At 33.1% G+C, this 24,707-nt stretch overlaps 1 protein-coding gene and 1 long non-coding RNA gene across 2 annotated transcripts in view; one reads left to right on the forward strand and one right to left on the reverse strand.

Moving 5' to 3' along the window:
- Nucleotides 1-732: 732 nt before the first annotated feature.
- The window catches only part of LOC127705390 (DNA damage-regulated autophagy modulator protein 2-like), a 74,740-nt gene continuing 50,765 nt past the window's right edge, over nt 733-24,707 (reverse strand). The window contains exons 3-10 of the mRNA XM_052209700.1: nt 17,141-17,244; nt 16,011-16,064; nt 12,265-12,332; nt 10,973-11,133; nt 6,069-6,255; nt 4,826-4,884; nt 2,444-2,599; nt 733-850 (exon numbers count right to left, since the gene is read on the reverse strand). Coding sequence (XP_052065660.1) covers nt 812-850; nt 2,444-2,599; nt 4,826-4,884; nt 6,069-6,255; nt 10,973-11,133; nt 12,265-12,332; nt 16,011-16,064; nt 17,141-17,232 — 816 coding nt within the window. The 5' untranslated portion in view covers nt 17,233-17,244 and the 3' untranslated portion in view covers nt 733-811. The remainder of the gene's footprint in view (nt 851-2,443; nt 2,600-4,825; nt 4,885-6,068; nt 6,256-10,972; nt 11,134-12,264; nt 12,333-16,010; nt 16,065-17,140; nt 17,245-24,707) is intronic.
- Nucleotides 13,447-13,929, forward strand: LOC127705396 (uncharacterized). Its single transcript, XR_007983865.1, has 2 exons — nt 13,447-13,634; nt 13,857-13,929. It is a non-coding gene; the product is annotated as an uncharacterized LOC127705396 (long non-coding RNA).

Below are 24,707 nucleotides of genomic sequence, written 5' to 3' on the forward strand. Positions count from 1 at the left end.
TTAGGGAAAGGGTTTGTAGCCATCTTACTAGTTTTACCCCGCCACATTCTAAATGTGCCTGTCCCAAGTCAGGCGCCTGTATTTCAGTGGTTGTCGTTGGATCATGTTTGTCATATTTGGTTTTCGTAAATTGTTTTGTTGTTAGGCCGTTAGTTTTCTCTTTTGAATTGTTTCATATTTTTCATATCGGGGCTTCTATAGCCGACTATACGGTATGGGTTTTTCTCATTGTTTAGGTCGTACGGTTGCCATTTATTGCTTACATCCACTTCATTTGAATTTGACGGATAGTTGTCTCATTGGCAATCGTACCACATCTCCTTAGTATTTTATAACTTTCGAAATATAAAATATATTGGTTATTTTGGTGTCAAACGAAAGCTGAAGGACTTTGGGTGATCATTTTAGGTTTTGTTTTACTTATTATTTTGAATTATTAAATAGATGCGTGAAATTTAAATAGGAAGGCATAGTTTACCTGTTTTCTCAGAACGGAAGTACCTGTTTTTGATACTTCCGAAGTATCAGGGAACGCTCTTAAATGCAATTAAAGAAATGTTGATTTTGTTTCAGCAAAAGCTAAAGTAACGTATAATTACTGACATAACATGACTTTCACTTTATTTGAACTTCAATAAAAGAGCCATAACTGCTTTTAACTGAAGAATTTACCATATAAAGTCATGGGAAATGAATTAGTGGTTCACCTCAATATTTGATTAAAAAAGTTGGCTGAAACATTTTGACAATATAAATGTTTTATTTAACACAAACAGTCTCACATATATAGATAAGGATTTTCTAAAACAGTTCAGACATTACAACAACCTAGTATTCTTCCGCATAACACCTGAAATGAAGCGAAAACAGGCGATTAAGTATAATTATACATCTAGCTTCCTTTAATGAAGTTCGAGCTGGATTAAATAAGGTATCATTGAAGATAGTTTTAGTCATAAAAAGTGTGTCTTGTATTGTATCGTTTGTCCTCCCACTATTAGAGATAAAAAGGAGATAATTTAGTTCTCACAAATCTAGTGAAACGCTTCCACATATTGAAATAAATAACTGTCCCCTATCCGGAATAATGTTAGTTGTTTTGTCATCTCTGTTGCCTTTCATATGGCTGGGTTTGTGTTGCTGAATTTACAGTTTTCTAGTAGTGTATGTGGAGTTTTGTTTGTCTGTTTGCCTTTTTCTTCTTTTGGGGCTTGGGATTGTCTGTGTTTTGTTGACATCTGATATTTTATTTGGCCATTTATATTTGTTGACTTTTATCTTAATTCATTCACCATTTGTCAAGACTATATTTAGCGGCTGTATTAAAGTATGGGCTTTGCTCATTGTTGAAGGCTGTACAGTGACCTATAGTTGTTAACTTATGTGTCATTTAGTCTCTAGTAGAGAGTTGTCTCATTATCAATCATACCACATCTTAGTATCTTAGTTACTAGTAATGTGTTTTGTTCAGATTTAATTGTATTGATGTTTACTCCTCAACTCATATTATTTGTAACACATCTTTTGAATAAAACAGAGATGTGTGTACGTCAATGATACACACTCATACAGATGACAAGTTTCTATACCTCATATCAAGGTCTACATTGTGTCTGATTATGATTTCATTGTGAAAAAAAACTAGAATAAATTTAGATTAACTCCGCAATTAAAGATATGACATCATAACTAATTGTTTTAACAACATAATGCAATTTGATATAAGTAAAGACAAACCATTAGGAGTGTCCTCACTTAAAACTATGAGGTGTTCAAGTAGCTTCTTTGTGGATGATAAATCCTTTCTCGTTTTATTTCCGTAAGTAGTAAGACTGCGACCAATTAATGTGAATTGATACGTCACTGCATATGCTTGGATATCGCACTTATTTAGAAATGACATTTCGTAGAAAAAAAAAACATCAGACAATTGCAATAAAGGAAAGTAGTAAGACTGCAACTAACTAATGGAAAATGATACGAAGCTGCATAGGCTTGGATATAGTACTAATTTAGAGGTGGATAACTATAAATGGTATATTTAAAAAGTCCGATTTTTTTAAAGACAAAATACTGTTTAGAAATCTGCTGACTTTGTAAAACAAATAAGCATCAATTGGTGATTCGTTTGATCCTTACTACGCACAGCTATATGCTGCGATTCCTTACAGTATAGGAACAAATCTACAATAGGAGGAAGATGGTAAGATGGTCACTTATCACTTTACTTTACATTTTCCGGGTTTTTTGTTTGTTAAGTATTGTTGTTGTTGGTGTTTTTTTTAATGTTTTTATCATTTTAGTACTTTTCATTTATCAATTTTCAAATGAACAGAAACGGTTGCGTTTTTTATCGACAATCTTTTTTATTGGCAGATTGCGAATTGAAAATGAAGACCGTCTAAATCTGATTTGAAAAGTTACCAGTATTATAGATACTTACTGATTTTTCACTGCCAGGAGCTTTCCATTTCGTTACAATTCCATCAAATTCCATCTTTTTAAATCCAGGTATGAATGTCAGTAAAAATAATATTATTGAAATAGCTAATAACCATTCTGATATTGTTGACGTCAAAAATACATCTCGTAATGTGTCCTGGAAAAGAACAAAACAACACCTCGTAATGTGTCCTGGAATATAACAAAATAGATATCTTACTGTGTCCTGGAAAATAACCAAAAAAATCTCGTAATGTGTCCTGGAAAATAACTAAATATATCTCGAAATGCGTCCTGGAAAATAACAAAAAAAATCGTAATGTGTCCTAGAATAGAACAAAATACATCTCGTAATGTTTAGTGGAATAGAACAAAATACATCACGTAAAATTTCCTGGAATAGAACAAAATACATCTCGTAATGTGTCCTGGAAAATAAGAAAACTACATCTTGCAATGTGTCCTGGAATAGAACAAAATACATCTCGTAATGTGTCCTGGAAAATAACAAAACAAATCTCGTAATGTGTCCTGGAAAATAACTAAATACATCTCGTAATGTGTCCTGGAAAATAACATAAAAAAATCTCGTAATGTGTCCTGGAAAATAACATAAAAAAACTACATCTCGTAATGTTTAGTGGAATAGAACAAAATACATCACGTAAAGTTTCCTGGAATAGAGCAAAACACATCTCGTAATGTGTCCTGGAAAATAAGAAAAATACATCTCGTAAAGTTTCCTATGATAGAACAAAATACATCTCGCAATGTCATTTTTTGTATTCAAGAAAAAGAACAAAATACATCTCGTAATGTTACCTGGAAAAGAACAAAATACATCTCGTAATGTGTCCTGGAAAAGAACAAAGGAAAAGAACAAAATACATCTCGTAATGTGTCCTGGAAAAGAACAAAATACATCTCGTAATGTGTCCTGGAAAAGAACAAAATACATCTCGTAATGTGTCCTGGAAAATAACAAAACAAATATCGTAATGTGTCCTGGAAAATAACAAAACAAATCTCGTAATGTGTCCTGGAAAATAACAAAACAAATCTCGTAATGTGTCCTGGAAAATAACTAAATACATCTCGTAATGTGTCCTGGAAAATAACCAAAAATCTCGTAATGTGTCCTAGATTAGAACAAACTACATCTCGTAATGTTTAGTGGAATAGAATAAAATACATCACGTAAAGTTTCCTGGAATAGAACAAAGCACATCTCGTAATGTGTCCTGGAAAATAAGAAAAATACACCTCGTAAAGTTTCCTATGATAGAACAAAATACATCTCGCAATGTCATTTTTTGTGTTCAAGAAAAAGAACAAAATACATCTCGTAATGTGACCTGGAAAAGAACAAAATACATCTCGTAATGTGTCCTGGAAAAGAACAAAGTACATCTCGTAATGTGTCCTGAAAAAGAACAAAGGAAAAGAACAAGATACATCTCGTAATGTGTCATGGAAAAGAACAAAGGAAAAGAACAAAATACATCTCGTAATGTGTCCTGCAAAAAAAACCAAACTGCATCTCTTAATTATGACTGAAAATAACAGAAAAAAATCACGAAGAATGTAAATAAAAAGTAAAAGCTTCCAATGCGTAATATGTCCTTACATTAACAAGATTGGTGGCGAAATGTGTACCGATAAAACATGTAATTTAATATTTCGGTAAAATTGTAGGCTGTTTTTATTTAACTTACTGAAAGATATTTGTCTATCACGCTATCTGAGCTGATTTAATAAAAGGGTTTTAAGAGCCCTTGTACTTATTGCATTCAGTGATTTTTCACAGTTCTTGTCTTTACACTTAGAAAAGAATTTGTTCTGAAATAGAGTTTCTCTCCTGTGTTTTACCTTTGCTAAATTCTGACTTTCTTCTTTCAGATATCAGTTGTACTGAATTATATGATGTTTGGCTGTCACAGGTGTTTTCCTGGTTTTATTAAGTCTTATTTTTTCTGATTGTGACTTGGTTGACTAAAGGAATATGTGCGTTATGTTCCCTAATTTGATTTAGCTGAAAATTAAATCTCGACCCCTTGTCGCCATTCCTGATATTACCGAACAATTTACGTAGTGCGCAACTTGATCTGTTTAACCTCCAGGGTTCAATCCTGTTATATTTGTAGGGGGAGCGGAGGTGTTGTCTCCGTATTCAATAATGGACTGTTTATCCTCCTGTGTTATTATTTTGCTATCGTGGTTGCTATGAGTTTTTTTTTATTACTTCTTACAGTTTTGAGTTATAATATGAGTCCTAAGAGGTTTGACTGTCCAAAAATTTCGTCTTATTTTTATTAAATCTTAAATTCTATTCTTACTTAGAAATAAATCATATGTGTTATTCCACACAATTTGATAAACCTACCGTTTTTGTACTCCCTTGTAATAATCGTTGGTGTTTATATGAACCAAATGAACCGGAAACTGTAAAGTGTGAAGGAATTCTCAATTTAACAATATATGTTGATATAAAAAAACCATGCATGACATGTAAACAATTATCATACTTTGCATGTGGTACCTAGACAAAACAAAGATAATTATCACATTTAACACTTTAGACAGATTCCTTTTATGTAACTACAAATGTTTTTGCTAAAATATTTAATAATCTAAAGAAACATACTATCTGTCGATTTTTTTTCTTTCTGTTACTTGCGTCGAAATGACGTATTTAAACACATGTCTTATATATTTCATCATTAAAATACAAAATATCAAACATCTGTTAACATAAATAAAACAACATACATAAATTTTCACAGCTCAAATATATATTATCATCAATGTTTACTTCAAAATCGTAAACTGACACATTTAATTATAAACATATGATAGATGCCTCGAAAGCCTATCTGTACTCTATTATACTTTTCTAATTTTTTTAACCATGTATTCAGACAGACAATTATATAAAGCTGAGGTAGCAGCAATTTGCAAAACTATGCCCTTTTCTTTTGTATAACGAAAAATGCTAGTTAACTTATATATATGACTTTTTCATTCTTTTCCCAAGTATGCAAAGCTGACTTTCGGGAATCTGAAAATCAAACCAAAAATTTACAAATAAAACATGAGAAATACGTATTTAAATGCAATTAAATAGCACTAAAAGCACCAAATAAAAACGCATCGTCATGTACAAATGTACATGAAAAACGAAACAAGAGTAATAGCACTTGACAGAGCCGTTCATCTCATTCTTTCAACAATAGTAATCACGAATTTCATTTGTTTATTAAGGGAATGTTTAAAAATAAATAGGCACAGTATTCCAAGTCACGTGGCCTGCCATGAGCAACACGTCGGGTATCCTTCTGGAGCAACGGAGATCCCCCGGTTTTTTGTGGGGCTCGTGTTGCTCAGTATCGAGTTTTCTATGTAGATAAGTAGTGTCTTTTTTCTAAGTATTTGCAAATATTTTTTTGTGGTATGAATATTTAAATGGCCTCTGTTCTGAGATCGACAATGCATCTCATTATCGTTTACCGTGTTATTGGAAAGAGTTCCTTGCCGTTATATGTAATATTTATCAAAGAATATATTTGTAAATCAAATAACATTTTCCTATGTTAGTTGCCTTTTTTAATTGTTACTTAAAAGGATACAAATAATTAACAAACATGTCGATACAAAACTCATTGCTATCTGACATAGAAATGTGATGAGAAACTCTGTTTTCCTCTCTTCTTTATAGGTTTTCCATGTAATGGCTGAATGTAACCAAGAGCAAACAGGGCCGAACACAAACGTCAGGAAGGCACCAAGATGATGAGGGACATTCATTGTATCTATCTACAAAACAAGATTATTTATCAACATTTAGGTCTCTTTTGTTTGCTTGATATAATGTTAAATGTTTAGGTATTGATACACGTTATTATTATAATAACTGCATTAAATTCAATACCCGAATGATAATGTCTATATAATCAAAGCATCGTCGATGTTGTGATCCAGCCATATTCATAGCTAGTCTGATATTCTTTCTGATCATACTTTTTTCAATATTTTTTTCTCTTTTCATTTCCAATCTTACTGTAAAATTTCTATGCTATTGTCCAAAGGTAGGGAATTTCGCAATATTGATGCAAATATTGATATAAATATTGATATTTCAATTTTAGACTCTGTCAGATTTTTTTTTTATAAATATTTGCAATTTAATGGTATTGACAAGAATGGAAAGGGAAATCGTCAAACAAGTAACATATCTTTTTATATGCCATTAATAATAACTGGCTTAATGATTTCCAGAAAGAGGCATTAAAAATCCAATTTCTCAACAACAAAAATAAAAAAAATAATAACTATTTTTTATCTAAATTGATGTTCATTCTTCATTAAGAAAAAATACATTTCCTGTATTTAAATTAAATGAACAAATACCTAATGCTGAGATAATTCCAATTACTGTTAAATAGCAATATGATGGGATATAAATGTAGAACAAACAAATAAATTTTATGGCAGAAAATGCTCAGGTAAGAGTTATGCAATTTTGTTTATTGTTTCAACCAAATTTCTTATAATTGTAACTAATTAATTAGAACTTGATTATTGACTTATGTTACAGATGATAATGACACTGTTTTTACAAGGAAATAAAATTTGCTTGCATTTTGTATACATATTTTTTTCATTTTTTATCTTTTCATTGAAAATAACCCACATCTGATTAATCATTCAGCTAGCTAGCAAAATTAACAGAATATTTTAATGTTGTGTAGATCAAAATAAATAATACATTTGTAGGTATACTATTGAGGTCAATAATGTGTGTATTCAGTTAGGTGTGTAATAAATTGTGTCTATTTAATTATGTAACAGGTCATGAGATATTAAATTTGGTGAATTAAGACTGGGGTTGCTTCCAATTAACACTTATACCTTTGAGTGTCATTATTTGAAAATCATGACAGTTGATAATCATAATGACTCTTACTTGCCTATGGAAAGAATTGGAGTAATACCATTTCAAAAAAGTGTGGGAATCAACTTAGATATATTGATACACATGTTGACCCAAATTTCATTGAACAATCACTTACACAAGTATAAGATACTAATCTAATACTTTCAAAATTCTAATCAACTGATTCAATTGATGTACAAATACTTTTCAAATTAATTCATAAATAGTAAATCATTATAAATTTTGATTTATAAAGGAACTATATGCAAGTGTATATCTAAAATAAAGGGGTTATTCGACCAATCTTTTCTTAATTTAAGGGCAAATAACATGTCAAAAGTTGGCAGTTGATGCTTAAAATGGTGTATAAAGATTCTGCAAGTCATAAAAACACATAATTAGTTTCATGATATGTCTTCAACTTAGTATTCTGCACCATCTCCAAAACCAGAGTGATCGCATAGATCCAGCATGGCTGAATCAAAAATTGATAAATATATGTTTACAAAGATATCTTTTTTTCCCATTTGTACAGGTAGTATATACTACTATAATATATGAAAAGTTAATGACCATTTCAGATAGGCACTTATGGATCCAAACGCTAGAAAAAGTTATATTACGCGTATTATGAATGGAAGAATTTTGATACAGAATCTGCATAAACTTATCAATTTTTATCGTGAAGGGCAGAATATGAATTTTCTCTGGACAGGTTGTCATTAACCGATAACTTTCTCTAGACAGGTTATCGGTGACCGATAACTTACTCTAAATAGGTTATCAGTAACCGAGAACTTTCCCTATACAGGTTATCAGTAACCGAGAACTTTCCCTATACAGGTTATTAGTAACCGAGAAATTTCTCTAGACGGGTTATCAGTAACCGAGAACTTTCTCTAGACTGGTTATCAGTAACCGAGAACTTTCTCTAGACGGGTTATCAGTAACAGAGATCTTTTTCCAATAATCAAAATATAGAACTCTGATTTTAATACCTCCATATGGAGATAACGAAATAGTGATATATCTTAATTAGATTGGAACTTTCTCTAGACAGGTTATCAGTAACCGAAAACATTCTCTGGACAAGTTATCGGTAACCGAAAACATTCTCTGGTCAGGTTATCGGTAACCGATTACTTACTCTAAATAGGTTACCAGTAACCAATTACTTTCTCTAGACAGGTTATTAGTAACCAAGAACTTTCTCTAGACAGGTTATCAGTAACCGAGAACTTTCTCTAGACAGGTTATCAGTAACCAAATGTTGTACTTTAAATGAACTGATATTGCCTTATAATCCTAAAACTTTAATTTTATTCGTGTTTTCATTCAACAGATTCGTGCAAGTCTGAAATTTATATCAGTTTCAATCGTACAATATCAGAAAATCTAACCTTTGACATTAAAAAATACTTGAGACCATGGTGAAATTCAATAACAGGAGATTTCCTTAGCTTATTGTAACACTCCATCTTATTCCTAGACAGAGCGACTATTATCCGATTTATTTCTTTCACCGTCAAGAATAAACGTAAACTAATTAACTGGCTATAATTGGTAAGAGTGATTGACGGTTGTACATCGCTCGGATTTATTTCATGCATAGAACGACAATCCATATGTCATTAGTGATATTGTAATGAAAGGTAATTCTGAGGTAAATATCATTACAATGTTTTACAGTAAAGGAATTGACAACTAGATGATTGTGCAGAGGGTGTCAGTTAGATTGATAAAATAATAATGTCAATTGTTCTTAGAGTACTGAGGTTACCTAAGTAAAGTCACTTGGTCCTATGTTCAGTTATTATTCAGAATCAGTGGTTGCCTTAGTAAAGTCACTCTGTTCTATGCTCAGTTGTTATTCAGAGTACTGAGGTTACCTAAGTAAAGTTACTTGGTCCTATGTTCAGTTGTTATTCAGAGTACAGTGGTTACCTTAGTAAAGTCACTCTGTTCTATGCTCAGTTGTTATTCAGAGTAGTCGGGTTACCTAAGTAAAGTCACTTGTTTCTATGTTCAGTTGTTATTCAGAGTAACGAGGTTACCTAAGTAAAGTAACTTGGTCCTATGTTCAGTTGTTATTCAGAGTACAGTGGTTACCTTAGTAAATTCACTTTGTTCTATGCTGAGTTGTTATTCAGAGTAGTGTGTTTACCTAAGTAAAGTACTTGATCCTATGTTCAGTTGTTATTCAGAGTAGTGGGGTTACCGAGATAAAGTCACTTGGTCCTATGCTCAGTTGTTATTCAGAGTACAGAGGTTACCTAAGTAAAGTCACTTGGTCCTATGCTCAGTTGTTATTCAGAGTACAGAGGTTACCTAAGTAAAGTCACTTGGTCCTATGATCAGTTGTTATTCAGAGTAGTGGGGTTACCTAAGTACAGTCACTTGGTCCTATGCTCAGTTGTTATTCAGAGTACAGAGGTTACCTAAGTAAAGTCTCTTGGTCCTATGATTCAGCCTGATGAGTTGACAACCAAACATATAAGAAAATAGGAGGTCAGTATGTTTTGATCTCATATGTTTTGTTGTTAACTTATCAGCCTGATTAGTTGACAATCAAAACATACCCCACCTCTACCCATTTCACTGGCAAAATAGATAATTTGTAACTCTGAACTACTAACTTTTACCAGAACAAAACGAAGTAAAATCAAAGTTTGTGGTGGAAGTTTTATATTCGTGTAAGAACAAAACGGTACGGGTAATAATCCATTTTTTTTTTATCGTAAATATAGAGTATACGTCAACAAAACAGCAATCAAACGACACAAAAACTAAGATATCTAGAGGTAAAAATATGATCTTCAGCAATGGATAATTGCTTTCTCCATCCGAGCTCCTTCCTTGTACAGCTTACATCCGAAAATGTCACCATCATTACATAAAAAGATGAAAATTAGCCAGTGGGCAGTAAAAATACCAGAATGCGAAGAAAATTAAACAACATCATGGTAAAAGAAAATAATCAGAGAGACGAATAAAATTCTACAAAATACATTGGGGTTTATTTCTGATTCACTAGTCAGAACCGTCGTGCTGCTCGTGGTAAACCAAGAAAACTTCAATCTTAAGCTTCACACCCTAGCAGATTGGTGAATGTCTACATATATCCATCATAACTAGATAGGCAAATGTCTACATGTATCCGTCATAAGTAAATTGAACATACATTTCTTTTGTCGAAATAATCCAAAGGGGCTCCAAGAAAAAAAACCAGAACAAAACTTCAACTTGATCTTTAACAGCTAATAAAAGGATTTAAGTCATACGGGCATTATCTCTGCACAAAACTTAAAATGGTGAAAAAAAGTTAATCGTGAAAAGTGGAATGATGGATAAATGCACCAGAAAAGACGTTTGACTTTCCAGCTTGTCCACTCAGAAGAAGACTTTTTACGTCAGATTTTTCAAATTTTATGATAGATGTCACGTGATAATTATAATACTGCTAACGGTCGATTTTGTTCTTTCCTAAGTATAGCTGATGGTATTCTATACATAACTGAATACGATGGATTATATACAATATACCATTCGTAACATTCCAACAATAGCCATGATAGTTATATATCAATAGATAAATACCTGAAAACTAGCTAACATAAAGAGTCCAAAGACAGAAATGTGACTAAGATACAATGTCATGGTATTAGTCGTCATCCATCTTGCTTTCTCTGCAGGGGTCAAGGACATCTGGCTAAAATTCAACCTTACATACTCGTATCTAATCTCTATATTCATGCAAACTGAAAAATGACATAAAATATAATCAAAGTAATTTCAAACGTTGATGAATGAGAAATAATCTCAAAAAGCTTAAAATGTACGAAGAGTAAGGCTACAAAAACTTCCACTTAAGGAAATTCATGTTAGTTGATTACACAGCTGCTGCTTAATCTCTTTCATGTCGTATTAACATGAGAGATAAATATGACAGGTAGAACCATCAACAAAGGCTTTATAGGAAATCTATCACTCGGAATTTGCTACCAGCTTTATATTTGCTTTGTATTGTATCCTTTAACATTTGGCTTTGGTGAGCATTGGGAGTAAGTAATGATAAAGAATTGAGGCATGATAAATAATTCTTTATTTTAGATAACTGCTACCCAATTGTGAACTTTCCATTACTATGCAGCAATATTCCAGCAGCGCCTGCAAACGGAGTATATATATCCCAGTTGATACGATATTCCAGGGCTTGTATTTCCTATCATGATTTTCTTGATAGAGGGTTGCTGCTCACAAGGAACCAAGAGTTCCCAGTAGTGAAGTTAAAATCACCCCTTCGTAAATTGTACGGACGCCATCACGAGTTGGTTGACTATTATGGAATATCCGTTTCACCGATGACAACGGATATGTTCAAATTGTAGTAACTACAATCCCGCATCCTTTTCCCCGAATGTGACTACCGAATATGACTTATCACCGGATTTGTACTTACAACACGATGCCACATGTGGAGCAGGATCTGCTGACACTCCCGGAGCACCTGAGATCACCCACAGTTTTTGGTGGGGTTCTTGTTGCTCTGTCTTTAGTTTTCTATGTTGTGTTTTGTGTACTGTTGTTTGTCTTTTTCTTTTTTAGTCATGGCGTTGTCAGTTTATTTTCGACCTTTGAGTTTGAATGTCCCTTTGGTATCTTTCGCCTCTCCTTTTCTTGAATTAATAAAGGTATTTCGAGACATAAATTATAAGACAACATAAGACAATTCTAATGTACAGCAAACACTAATGTGCCTAGAACTCAATTAATTTGACTCATCTAACGGACAGGTATAAAAAGAACCATTATAGATTTTTTATCTGAACATGATGATTAATTTCGATACCAAAAACCAAACCAAGTACTTGTCTCCTGTTTAAACTTACACAAGATGGCGGCTATGATTATACCTATTGTAAATATTCCTCTCTCAGGCACAGCTGAACCCGTTTTGCTGAAAAACAGAATAGAAATACCTTTATTTTACCCATTTGACTCTAAAATATTAGAACTGTCATATTGTTCTAAGGCTCAGAATTAGTAAATATACATGAACATTTAAACCTTCAAAGAATCGCTTTTTGTCTCAAATTCTGACAATTCTAATCATAATTATGTTCAACCTTATTATAATACTTAAACTTAATTAAATTAATCCGGTTCAGCTCAACAACTTCACGCCTGTTTATATTATTTTGTCAATTTCCATTGCAGCAGTTTTGCAATGTGCTAGCACTATCATTTTGTTTATAGCAACGAATACTATTATACTTCACGTTAAAATGCCATATTTTGATTGGCTAATTCGAGGGTGTTAATTTACTCTATTACCCTTAATGGAGACGCTTGATCAAGTGTGCGCTTTATTAAATACGGATGGTTGTTATGTACAAGACGTCATAGTTTATTACTTTGAATTTGAAATTTAATCGACAGTAATAACAGAACATTCAGTATAATAAATTAAATAACACATATCTGATAGGGTGATAGAGCAGATTGTTACCCCTCGAAAAGACATTGTCAACATTGGCTTCGCCTCAGTTGACAATGTTTCCTCGGGGTAACAATCAGCTCTATCACCCTCTCAGCTATGTGTTATTTATATATTATAAAACGCAATGTTTACTACGTTTAGATTTGTGTCTGTTAACCAATCCATAAATTCATATTGTTTTTTTTTCCCACCAACCACCCGACATGTATTTGTCTATCAACTAAAACAAACAAAAATACACAGCTGCGCCATGAGCGCATGATACGCCCTTCACATTTTCAAAGAATAAAGTTTAATCACTTCTCAATGTCATATAAAAAATTTATGAAAATCGAAAGAAAGCTTTTGTCAATAGATTTAAACAATTCACCAAAGTTTCATGAGAACTGCTGAAAGCATTTTTGAGGTATTGTCCGAAAACTGGAAAATCCCCACTTTTTAAATGAATAAAACACCATAACTCGGAAACGTAAAATCTAAAATCTAAAATTCGAAAGGGAGCTTACATCAATAGATATAAACAATTCACCAAAGTTTCATGAGAACTGCTAAACGCATTTTGGATTATTCTGTTTCACATTCAATGTTTACTATATGTTTTCATAATCATCCGGAACAAATCGCACTGGACCGATTTCTTACATCACCGTACGTATTGACTGCCTTTAATTTCTGTGACACCGTCTGCTTCAATATTTCAACACATGTAACATGGACGACATTTAATTTTCTGAGGAAATCGAGACATATCACTGTCAAGTACGTTTTATTCATTTATAAACTGTGATAATTTAATCTGTTTAAGTCCGTTAATTTGGATAAGTGATTTAATAAATGCATACGAACTGTAAGTTATTTATAACCGAGATTGGAACTGTAAATTCTACTTTCGTTTTCATTTCATTGTTTTAAATATTTGCATATGAACTTTAATATGTTCTTTCATACACATTGTAAGTATTTCTTTTTGTTTTATTGCAGTTTACCACAAACAATCTACTGACTACTTGTAAACCTTTCTGGTGGAATATTATAATTACAATTTTCGAAACAAGTTGTGTTCTTTATATATTTGCCGAGATTGCGATACAGTCACCTGGTTAAGCTAGCTGAGTCAGGCTCAGCATATGGATTATTATCCGAAAACTGTAAACTGTCCCTTTTATTAATGAATAAAACCCCATAACTCAGAAACGTAAAATCTAAAACTTATGAAAATGGAAAGGGAGCACATGTCAACAGATATAAACGATTTACCAAAATTGGTGAAAGCATTTTGGAGTTATTGTCCGAAAACTGGAAAATCCCCCTTTTTTTAATGAATAAAACCTCATAACTCGGAAACGTAAAATCTCAAATTTATAAAAAAACGAAAGGGAGCTCACGTCAATAGATATAAACAATTCACCAAAGTTTTATGCAAATTGGTTAATGCGTTTTTGAGTTAATGTCCGACATGTTGACGATGGACGGACGGACAGACGGACAACGGTATACTATAAAACAAAAAGAGAAATTGTGATGGGTAAAAATATTCAGAATGTCAATTTGTGTTATCAATACAAAAATTAAAAGAAGACGCTTTTTGCGTTTTGTCTATTATCTTGAAAACTATGATCATAGATAAACAGCATAAGTAATAAGCAATACACCTGGGTATTTTCTTTCATTTTACCGAGCCAATGCCCATAAATGACTCATTTTTCCTATTTCAACGTTTCTGTCATTATCTTGAAAATTATAGTATTTAGCAGCAAATGTAATCACCAATAAAATATATCATATATAGATATAAGAAGATGTGGTATGAGTACCAATTAGACAACTCTCCATCCAAGTCAAAATTTATAAATGTAAACCATTATAAGTCAATGTACGGTCTTCAACACGGAGCCTTGGCTCACACCGAACAGCAAGCTATAAAGGGCTCCAAAAATTACTAATGTAAAACCATTCAAATGGGAAAAGATATATACAGATAAGTCAAATGGTCGAAACTGCCAGCTGACTGTTTATTGAGGTAGTTGACCCTCATTAACAAGCTGTTAACTTTCTTTACATTTTTGTATATGAATTAATATATTTCAGTCGTTGAACCAACAAAGCTTCACTTACTAAAATACTTAAATTAAAAACAAAGCGACAAAATGCAATTATTTGTTTCTTATCTTGAAAACATTACCAATGAAGGTAAATCTGATGAATGTAATCCAAAAAGCCCTTCGGAACCACTAAATTTATAAGTGTTATTTTTTTTCTATCTCTAGGTCGATGCCGCTGCTGATGGACTGCTAGTCCCCGAGGGTAGTACCATCAGCTCAACTTTTAATACTGCTGATGGACTGCTAGTCCCCGAGGGTAGTACCATCAGCTCAACTTTTAATACTGCTGATGGACTGCTAGTCCCCGAGGGTAGTACCATCAGCTCAGTATTTAATACTGCTGGTCCCCGAGGGTAGTACCATCAGCTCAGCATTTAATACTGCTGGTTCCCGAGGGTAGTACCATCAGCTCAGCATTCAATACTGCTGAATAGCTATGATTTTAAAATACATTTTGTTTTTAAATTCATCGCTGATAGCTTAAGAAATTATTAGGAAACTAAGATTCAACCTTCCTTAGTTGACCATAGATGGATTTGGTACTTCTTTTTAGGTACCTTTTGTCCATATAGGTCATCAAGTATTAAACTAAACATACATCTTTGGCTTTTTTTTATGTTTGAGCGTTTCTAATGAAGGTAAAGCAAGAAAAGTGCTCGGATGCACCAATTTTATAAAGTGTATAACTTATTTTCAGTTAGTAGATAGGAGAAATCTGACATGGCAAAAATGCAGGGAAAGTCAATATTTACTTTTATTCCAGTTCAGCTGTCAGATGATTCATTATTGGAGTTTTGCATATAAATAACAAAAACTATAAATCGAAAAAAAAAAACAGACAACAAAACGAACAAATAGAAAAAAAATAAAACTAACAACACTCCACAAATACCACAAAGAAAACTAAACATTAAGCCAAACGCACCTCACCAATTACCGTGGGTTAAACCAGTTGTTCCAGGATAGAATTCGAAAGAAGTTGTTAACTAATACAGTAAGATTGATAAAATAAGAATACATCTAGATATCTTACGTTACATAAGGAAATACCGCTTGTGTATGATTGAGGCCGACAGCTATACCATATCTGCAAAATAAACATCAAGTGTGTATAATTATGTTTATACATCTGTAATATAATCAAGTTACCATTTGGAGAAAAAAAAACATTCAAAACTTCAATAAAATGCTATGTATCATGTATCATATGCGTATATCTTTTAATTACAAGAGAGAGAAAAAATACTATTTCTTCCAGCACACAGTCTGTACACTCGAAAAAAAGCAATGGTATTAGTTATCTATATTGTTAAAAACTATAAAAAGCGAATTTACTCAGAAAAAAAGGTATTTGTGTATACTTGTTTACAATTTTAATAGATTCCAATCATCATTGAATCAACCAATATGACCATGCATATTTCACATAATAAAATTAAAATTGAGAATGGAAACGGGGAATGTGTCAAAGAGACAACAACCCTACAAAAGAGCAGAAAACAGCCCATAATACATAACACATGTTTTATTTTTTTGTTGCTGTAATGTGCCATTATAATCTCTAGTCATTTATTGAACCTTAAGTTATATCTAAAACTGATATTTCATGTAACAGACACCAGCCTTTTAGCACATTTGATAAGATGACTTTATAAAAAATAATTTTCTCAAAATCAGATAGGATCCTCTTACACTAAATTAGATCCTCTTACACTGTGCTTTAAAATACCACTGAAAGCTTAATAAAGGTCAAACTAAAAATTGTGTTTTCTTGACCATTGGTTTATAGGGTAACGAATGTGTATTGTACAGTTTAATTTGGAACGTTAACTCTAAGATACATTGTTAATTATAATAGACATCTTGGGTATACACGGTCGATCTTATTTACATTCATGTCTTTACCAAGTCAGGAATAAAACAATTATATCACATATTGTTCCCATGCTAATGGTTTGAAGTATTTTTTCTTGACATTGAATTTTGTTTGTAAGAATTTTTATTGTGTTCTTATCAGTTTAAAATGCCATCTATTAAAGTGTAAACGTAATTAAGGAATTATATTTGTGTCGCTTTTCAACTTTCAGCTTGTAAAAAAAACCCTCAATATTTGAGAATTCACAAAGTCACGAAAATAATATATAGTAATATAATGATACTAACGTGGTACTGAAAGTCATCAAAACGAGGCTGACAGTTACAACAGGTAATAACCATAGGGATCGATTGAATAAACTGTAAAACGTCAGGCACATTATTTAATGTATCTGAAAATAAAAAAGATGTTATAAAATTTTACACAGTTTAAAATCATAAACATTTTGATATTAAATAAAGACAATTATTTCCACAACATGACAATGCGAAACCTGTTTACTTGTGAAAAGGTAAAGGTCGACTCGACTACTCCTTAAAAACAAATAGACATCCTAAACAGAAACACGTAGAGGCTAATATAAATAACAAGACGCGTCAGACACAGACAGAGGCTAATATAAATTACAAGAAGCGTAAGAGACAGACAGAGGCTTATATAAATAACAAGAAGCGTAAGAACTAGACAGAGGCTAATATAAGTAAGAACCAGACAGAGGCTTATATAAATAACAAGAAGCGTAAGAACCATCCAGAGGCTTATATAAATAACAAGAAGCGTAAGAACCAGACAGAGGCTAATATAAATTACAAGAAGCGTAAGAACTAGACAGAGGCTAATATAAATAACAAGAAGCGTAAGAACTAGACAGAGGCTAATATAAATAACAAGAAGCGTAAGAACTAGACAGAGGCTAATATAAATTACAAGAAGCGTAAGAACCATCCAGAGGCTTATATAAATAACAAGAAGCGTAAGAACTAGACAGAGGCTTATATAAATAACAAGAAGCGTAAGAACTAGACAGAGGCTAATATAAATAACAAGAAGCGTAAGAACTAGACAGAGGCTAATATAAATTACAAGAAGCGTAAGAACCAGACAGAGGCTAATATAAATTACAAGAAGCGTAAGAACCAGACAGTGGCTAATATAAATAAAAAGAAGCGTAAGAACTAGACAGAGGCTTATATAAATATCAAGAAGCGTAAGAACCAGACAGAGGCTAATATAAATAACAAGAGGCGTAAGAGACAGACAGGGGCTAATATAAATTACAAGAAGCGTAAGAACCAGACAGAGGCTAATATAAATTACAAGAAGCGTAAGAACCAGACAGAGGCTTATATATATAAATAACAAGAAGCGTAAGAGACAGACAGAGGCTATATAATATAAATAACAAGAAGCGTAAAAGACAGACAGAGGCTAATATAAATTACAAGAAGCGCAAGAGACAGACAGAGGCTAATATAAATTACAAGAAGCGTAAGAACCAGACAGAGGCTAATATAAATTATAAGAAGCGTAAGAACCAGACAGAGGCTTTATATAAATAACAAGAAGCGTAAGAACCGGACAGAGGCTCATATGAATTACAAGAAGCCTAAGAACCAGACAAGACTAACAGAATTTTCACAAACGCTCAAAACATTTAATTCATTGATATAATGTAGGTTTTATCAATTCATTTCAATCAATAGTTTTATCATTTAATGATAGCAGAAATGATACTGCATTAAGGAAGGTAGCTGGAGTTATAAAAATACTCGACATGGGAAATATACCGCAATGCATGATGGGAAGCAGCAGTAAGTACGGACCGGATTGTAAAAGGAAGTCATATTGCATCGTATATTAGATTTTTTTCATATGCTCCTAACATTTTACATTTTATTTTTAATATAAAACATATCGAGTTAACCTTGTCAATTTTTTCTAACACTGGACGGATAAATCTCCAGAAAAGAGCCACATCAAGTAAGAGTTGTCAATGAAAGTGTTATTAGCCTTGTACAATTGACGGTATAGAAGGCAACTAATGGCCTATCATATTTAAACTGATTTATTATCTTGTTTTTCTTCAACACTAGCAAAAGAGCACTTCGTTAATTTTGAAGAATCAATAAATAGAAATGTGTAATAAAAACTGTTTATTAATGTTATGACCATAACTTTGGTTTTCATTTTATTTTTTAAAAGATATAGTTTTACGTTGATTTTTGTTAGGAGCGGACGTATAATAAAATACACGGTAAACAGGATATATGGATTATCTTTATTTCCGCCATATTGGAAGATTTTTCCATTTACTTAAAACGAATATAACATCTCAAAACATTATATAAAACATATTTGCAATTTCTAAACAACACCTAAGAAACACCAACATATAACAAATGAATAGTCTACAGCCTGAAAACATAACAAAATGTCTCTATGTCATCACTTTGATACCCAATATAAATATAGATCGCATTATGTGTCTTCTTTATTATAAAAATGATATACGAACGTATTTACTGTATCACACACTAAGCAGTTTTACTACCTAGGAACAATTCTACATACAAAGTCGTCATCATCACGGTCAAACATACAAACACACTCTATTACTTTAGGTATATCCATTATTTTGTAGAACAGTTCTGTCCAATTTTTTTTAGAGATGTATGCAGCTTGAATAAATGTAATGCTTAAGTTTACCGTTAGCATATTCTCTATTTCACAAGCGCCATTTTCACGTGAAAATGTAGATAGGCTACAGCTTTTCTTAATAGATGATGTTCAGTAAAACATGCTTTAAAGTAGTTATATTGATTGATTGATTGATCGGTGTTTAACGCCACATTTAACACTAATGTGCTATTTTGTGGCGGTGAGTTTTATTAGTGGAGGAAGCCGGAGTTCCCGGAGAGAACCACTGACCTTCGGTAGGAATACTGACAATCCTAGTCAATTAAGATTTGAGTCAAACGCAACTGCCACGTGTGAAGTTCGAACTAAAGTAGTTATAAATAGCATCTAACTGAACAAATAGTGTTTGGAAAAAAAAAAAACGTGCTAAAATCGAAAACCGTAATATCAATATAGCAACAAAACATACGACGTGCTTAATAACTAATACTAAATTACTTGGAAAGTAATTGAAGAGATATTGATAAATTCTAGTATAGGTCAATACAAGAATTTATCAAAAACAAAAGGAACAAAAGATAGTTCGGTTTAAAATCATTTTACTAGACATTTTAACAGAAGGATTTTGAACGTTGTTTACGGGTATGAGGTCGTGATGGGATTCATTTGAAAAATGTCCTTAATATAAACACCCTCGATATGGTCTTAATACACGTGAAATTCACGTGAGTGAAATTTTCCTGTGTACCATTCAAAACTTTATACAGTGTGTACCTCCTTATTTCAGCGATACCATAGCAACACTTACTATTTTGTATACATACAAAAACAAAGAAGTTTAATTGTTAATTATACGTCACTTACACCAGACTTTAGTAGACCGTATACAAAACCGAAAGAAAGAAAGATTGAAAAGCTACTCCATAATAACACAAATGAACAGACATTACTCTATATTTGTGAAACAGTATAAACACCCCTTCATCAAAGTAAGCAATATCAATTTTAAAAAAATGAATTGTTTTAGATTAAGAATTATGGCTCAGCGTTGAAATACAAGACGACAAACATCGTAAATTAGAACTCTGTTTGCATTCATTAATTTTCTTAATTGAACCATTATGATGCTTTTTCTGCAAGGACGTGGGGAAACAAAATTTTCTTTTAAAAATTCGTTAAATTGCACTTTAAAGCAATCAATATTTGTTTTCCCAAATGCTTTAATTGTAATATAATGGTACATTTTCTAATTGACACTGTAGGAAATGACTAATGTTTCTCCGAACAAGATGATATATAATGCTGTCACGACGGTTTGTCTCCTATTTGTTTCCTTTATGCGTAAATTAAAACTGACAGAGACAGTAAAAGTTATAAATATAAATTTAAAGAAACGTCCACGAGGAAATTAAACAAATATATTCCATTGTAGAAAGCGTCTTGTCCCAAATGTCAACATGTAAAAGTAAGATAGTATATACCATTTTATTTTCATGGCATAATGTTTCCATCTTGTGTACCCTTGTTGCTGTGATTAGAATTAAAAGTTAAAATAGTATATACTATTTTATTTTCATGGCATAAGGTTTCAATTGTGTGTACCCTTGTTGCTGTGATTAGAATTATAAGTTAAAATAGTATATACTGTTTTGTTTTCATGGCATAAGGTTTCCATTGTGTGTACCCTTGTTGCTGTGATTAGAACTATAAGGTAAGATAGTATATACCATTTTATTTTCGGGGCATAAAGTTTCCATTGTGTGTGCTGCTGTGAATGGAATTATAAGAATGATATATTTTTGTATACTATTTTGAAGAACGTAGGTATGTTTCTGACAGCTGGAATTTTGAAATAAATGTAAATATTTGTTTAAGAATAATGTCAATAAATTGATCATAGGTACCCGGATTACAACAACTGTGTACGCCAGATGCGCATTTCGTCTGCAAAAGGCTCATCAGTTACGTTCGAACAAAAAATAAAACGTCAAATAAAGTACCAAGTTGAAGAGGATTTAAGACCCACAAATAAGAAAGTTTTTGCCACATGCATATGATGATCTCTTATCTATATTCAAAAACAATGGTAGGCAATCATAAGCGTGAAATAAAATGACAAATTAAAGGATAAAACAAAATATTTTAAAAAGTCAAAACATTTAATTTAAGATCAATTTCAACACATCGAAAAGCATTATGAAACAAATACAAGTATTAAAAAAAATACATGTTCATGAATAGTAAAAATTTAACCAGTCTAGTGATAACGGAATAGAAATCTGGCTATTATGCAAATCTCCATTAACTTGCGATACAAATCGTCATTTCCCTTGCACATGTCTCCATTAACTTGCGATACAAATCGTCCTTTCCCTTGCACATGTCCCCATTAACTTGCGATACAAATCGTCATTTCCCTTGAACATGTCCCCATTAACTTGCGATACAAATCGTCATTTCCCTTGTACATGTCCCCATTAACTTGCGATACAAATCGTCATTTCCCTTGTACATGTCCCCATTAACTTGCGATACAAATCGTCATTTCCCTTGCACATGTCCCCATTAACTCGCGATACAAATCGTTCTTTCCCTTGTACATGTCCCCATTAACTTGCGATACAAATCGTCATTTCCCTTGCACATGTCCCCATTAACTTGCGATACAAATCGTCATTTCCCTTGCACATGTCCCCATTAACATGCGATACAAATCGTCATTTCCCTTGCACATGTCCCCATTAACTTGCGATACAAATCGTCCTTTCCCTTGCACATGTCCCCATTAACTTGCGATACAAATCGTTCTTTCCCTTGTACATGTCCCCATTAACTTGCGATACAAATCGTCATTTCCCTTGCACATGTCCCCATTAACTTGCGATACAAATCGTCCTTTCCCTTGTACATGTCCCCATTAACTTGCGATACAAATCGTCCTTTCCCTTGCACATGTCCCCATTAACTTGCGATACAAATCGTTATTTCCCTTGCACATGTCCCCATTAACTTGCGATACAAATCGTCATTTCCCTTGCACATGTCCCCATTAACTTGCGATACAAATCGTCCTTTCCCTTGTACATGTCCTCATTAACTTGCGATACAAATCGTCATTTCCCTTGTACATGTCTCCATTAACTTGCGATACAAATCGTCATTTCCCTTGCACATGTCCCCATTAACTTGCGATACAAATCGTCATTTCCCTTGCACATGTCCCCATTAACTTGCGATACAAATCGTCCTTTCCCTTGTACATGTCCCCATTAACTTGCGATACAAATCGTCATTAACTTACGATACAAATCGTCCTTTCCCTTGTACATGTCCCCATTAACTTGCGATACAAATCGTCCTTTCCCTTGTACATGTCCCCATTAACTTGCGATACAAATCGTCCTTTCCCTTGTATATGTCCCCATTAACTTGCGATACAAATCGTCCTTTCCCTGGTACATGTCCCCATTAACTTGCGATACAAATCGTCATTTCCCTTGCACATGTCCCCATCAACTTGCGATACAAATCGTCATTAACTTGCGATACAAATCGTCCTATCCCTTGAACATGTCCCCATTAACTTGCGATACAAATCGTCATTTCCCTTGCACATGTCTCCATTAACATGCGATACAAATCGTCCTTTACCTTGTACATGTCCCCATTAACTTGCGATACAAATCGTTCTTTCCCTTGTTCATGTCCCCATTAACTTGCGATACAAATCGTCATTTCCCTTGCACATGTCCCCATTAACTTGCGATACAAATCGTTCTTTCCCTTGTACATGTCCCCATTAACTTGCGATACAAATCGTCCTTTCCCTTGTACATGTCCCCATTAACTTGCGATACAAATCGTCCTTTCCCTTGTACATGTCCCCATTAACTTGCGATACAAATCGTCCTTTCCCTTGTATATGTCCCCATTAATTTGCGATACAAATCGTCCTTTCCCTGGTACATGTCCCCATTAACTTGCGATACAAATCGTCATTTCTCTTGCACATGTCCCCATCAACTTGCGATACAAATCGTCATTAACTTGCGATACAAATCGTCCTATCCCTTGAACATGTCCCCAATAACTTGCGATACAAATCGTCATTTACCTTGCACATGTCTCCATTAACTTGCGATACAAATCGTCCTTTCCCTTGTACATGTCTCCATAAACTTGCGATACAAATCGTCCTTTACCTTGTACATGTCCCCATTAACTTGCGATACAAATCGTCATTTCCCTTGCACATGTCTCCATTAACTTGCGATACAAATCGTCCTTTCCCTTGTACATGTCCCCATTAACTTGCGATACAAATCGTCATTTCCCTTGCACATGTCTCCATTAACTTGCGATACAAATCGTCCTTTCCCTTGTACATGTCCCCATTAACTTGCGATACAAATCGTCCTTTACCTTGTACATGTCCCCATTAACTTGCGATACAAATCGTCCTTTACCTTGTACATGTCCCCATTAACTTGCGATACAAATCGTCCTTTCCCTTGTACATGTCCCCATTAACTTGCGATACAAATCGTTCTTCCCCTTGTACATGTCCCCATTAACTTGCGATACAAATCGTCCTTTCCCTTGTACATGTCCCCATTAACTTGCGATACAAATCGTCATTTCCCTTGCACATGTCTCCATTAACTTGCGATACAAATCGTCCTTTCCCTTGTACATGTCCCCATTAACTTGCGATACAAATCGTCCTTTACCTTGTACATGTCCTCATTAACTTGCGATACAAATCGTCCTTTACCTTGTACATGTCCCCATTAACTTGCGATACAAATCGTCCTTTCCCTTGTACATGTCTCCATTAACTTGCGATATAAATCGTCATTTTCATTGTACATGTCCCCATTAACTTGCGATACGAATCGTCATTTCCCTTGCACATGTTTCCATTTACTCGCTTGATATCATTTCGATCTATATATTTAATTTCAATATAATAACAAAGAGTCTTCGGCGAGTTTATTATAATCATTTAGATTAAATAACGAGAGTTTATATCAAGTTATTGAACCTATTTCTCTTATGGTAAACATTTTCTTAGTATTAATCTAAGTAAAGATTTGAGTATCAATCATGACTCACTGTCTGTCGTTGCATATTCTTATCCGTTCCGGTACCGCCCGTACAACCAAGACAAAAGCATGGATAAAGCTAGATTTCTGAACGAAACGAATGGCCCCGCTC

The sequence above is a fragment of the Mytilus californianus genome, unplaced genomic scaffold, assembly GCF_021869535.1.
Source record: "Mytilus californianus isolate M0D057914Y unplaced genomic scaffold, xbMytCali1.0.p SCAF_6, whole genome shotgun sequence".
Classification (NCBI taxonomy): Eukaryota; Metazoa; Mollusca; class Bivalvia; order Mytilida; family Mytilidae; genus Mytilus; species Mytilus californianus.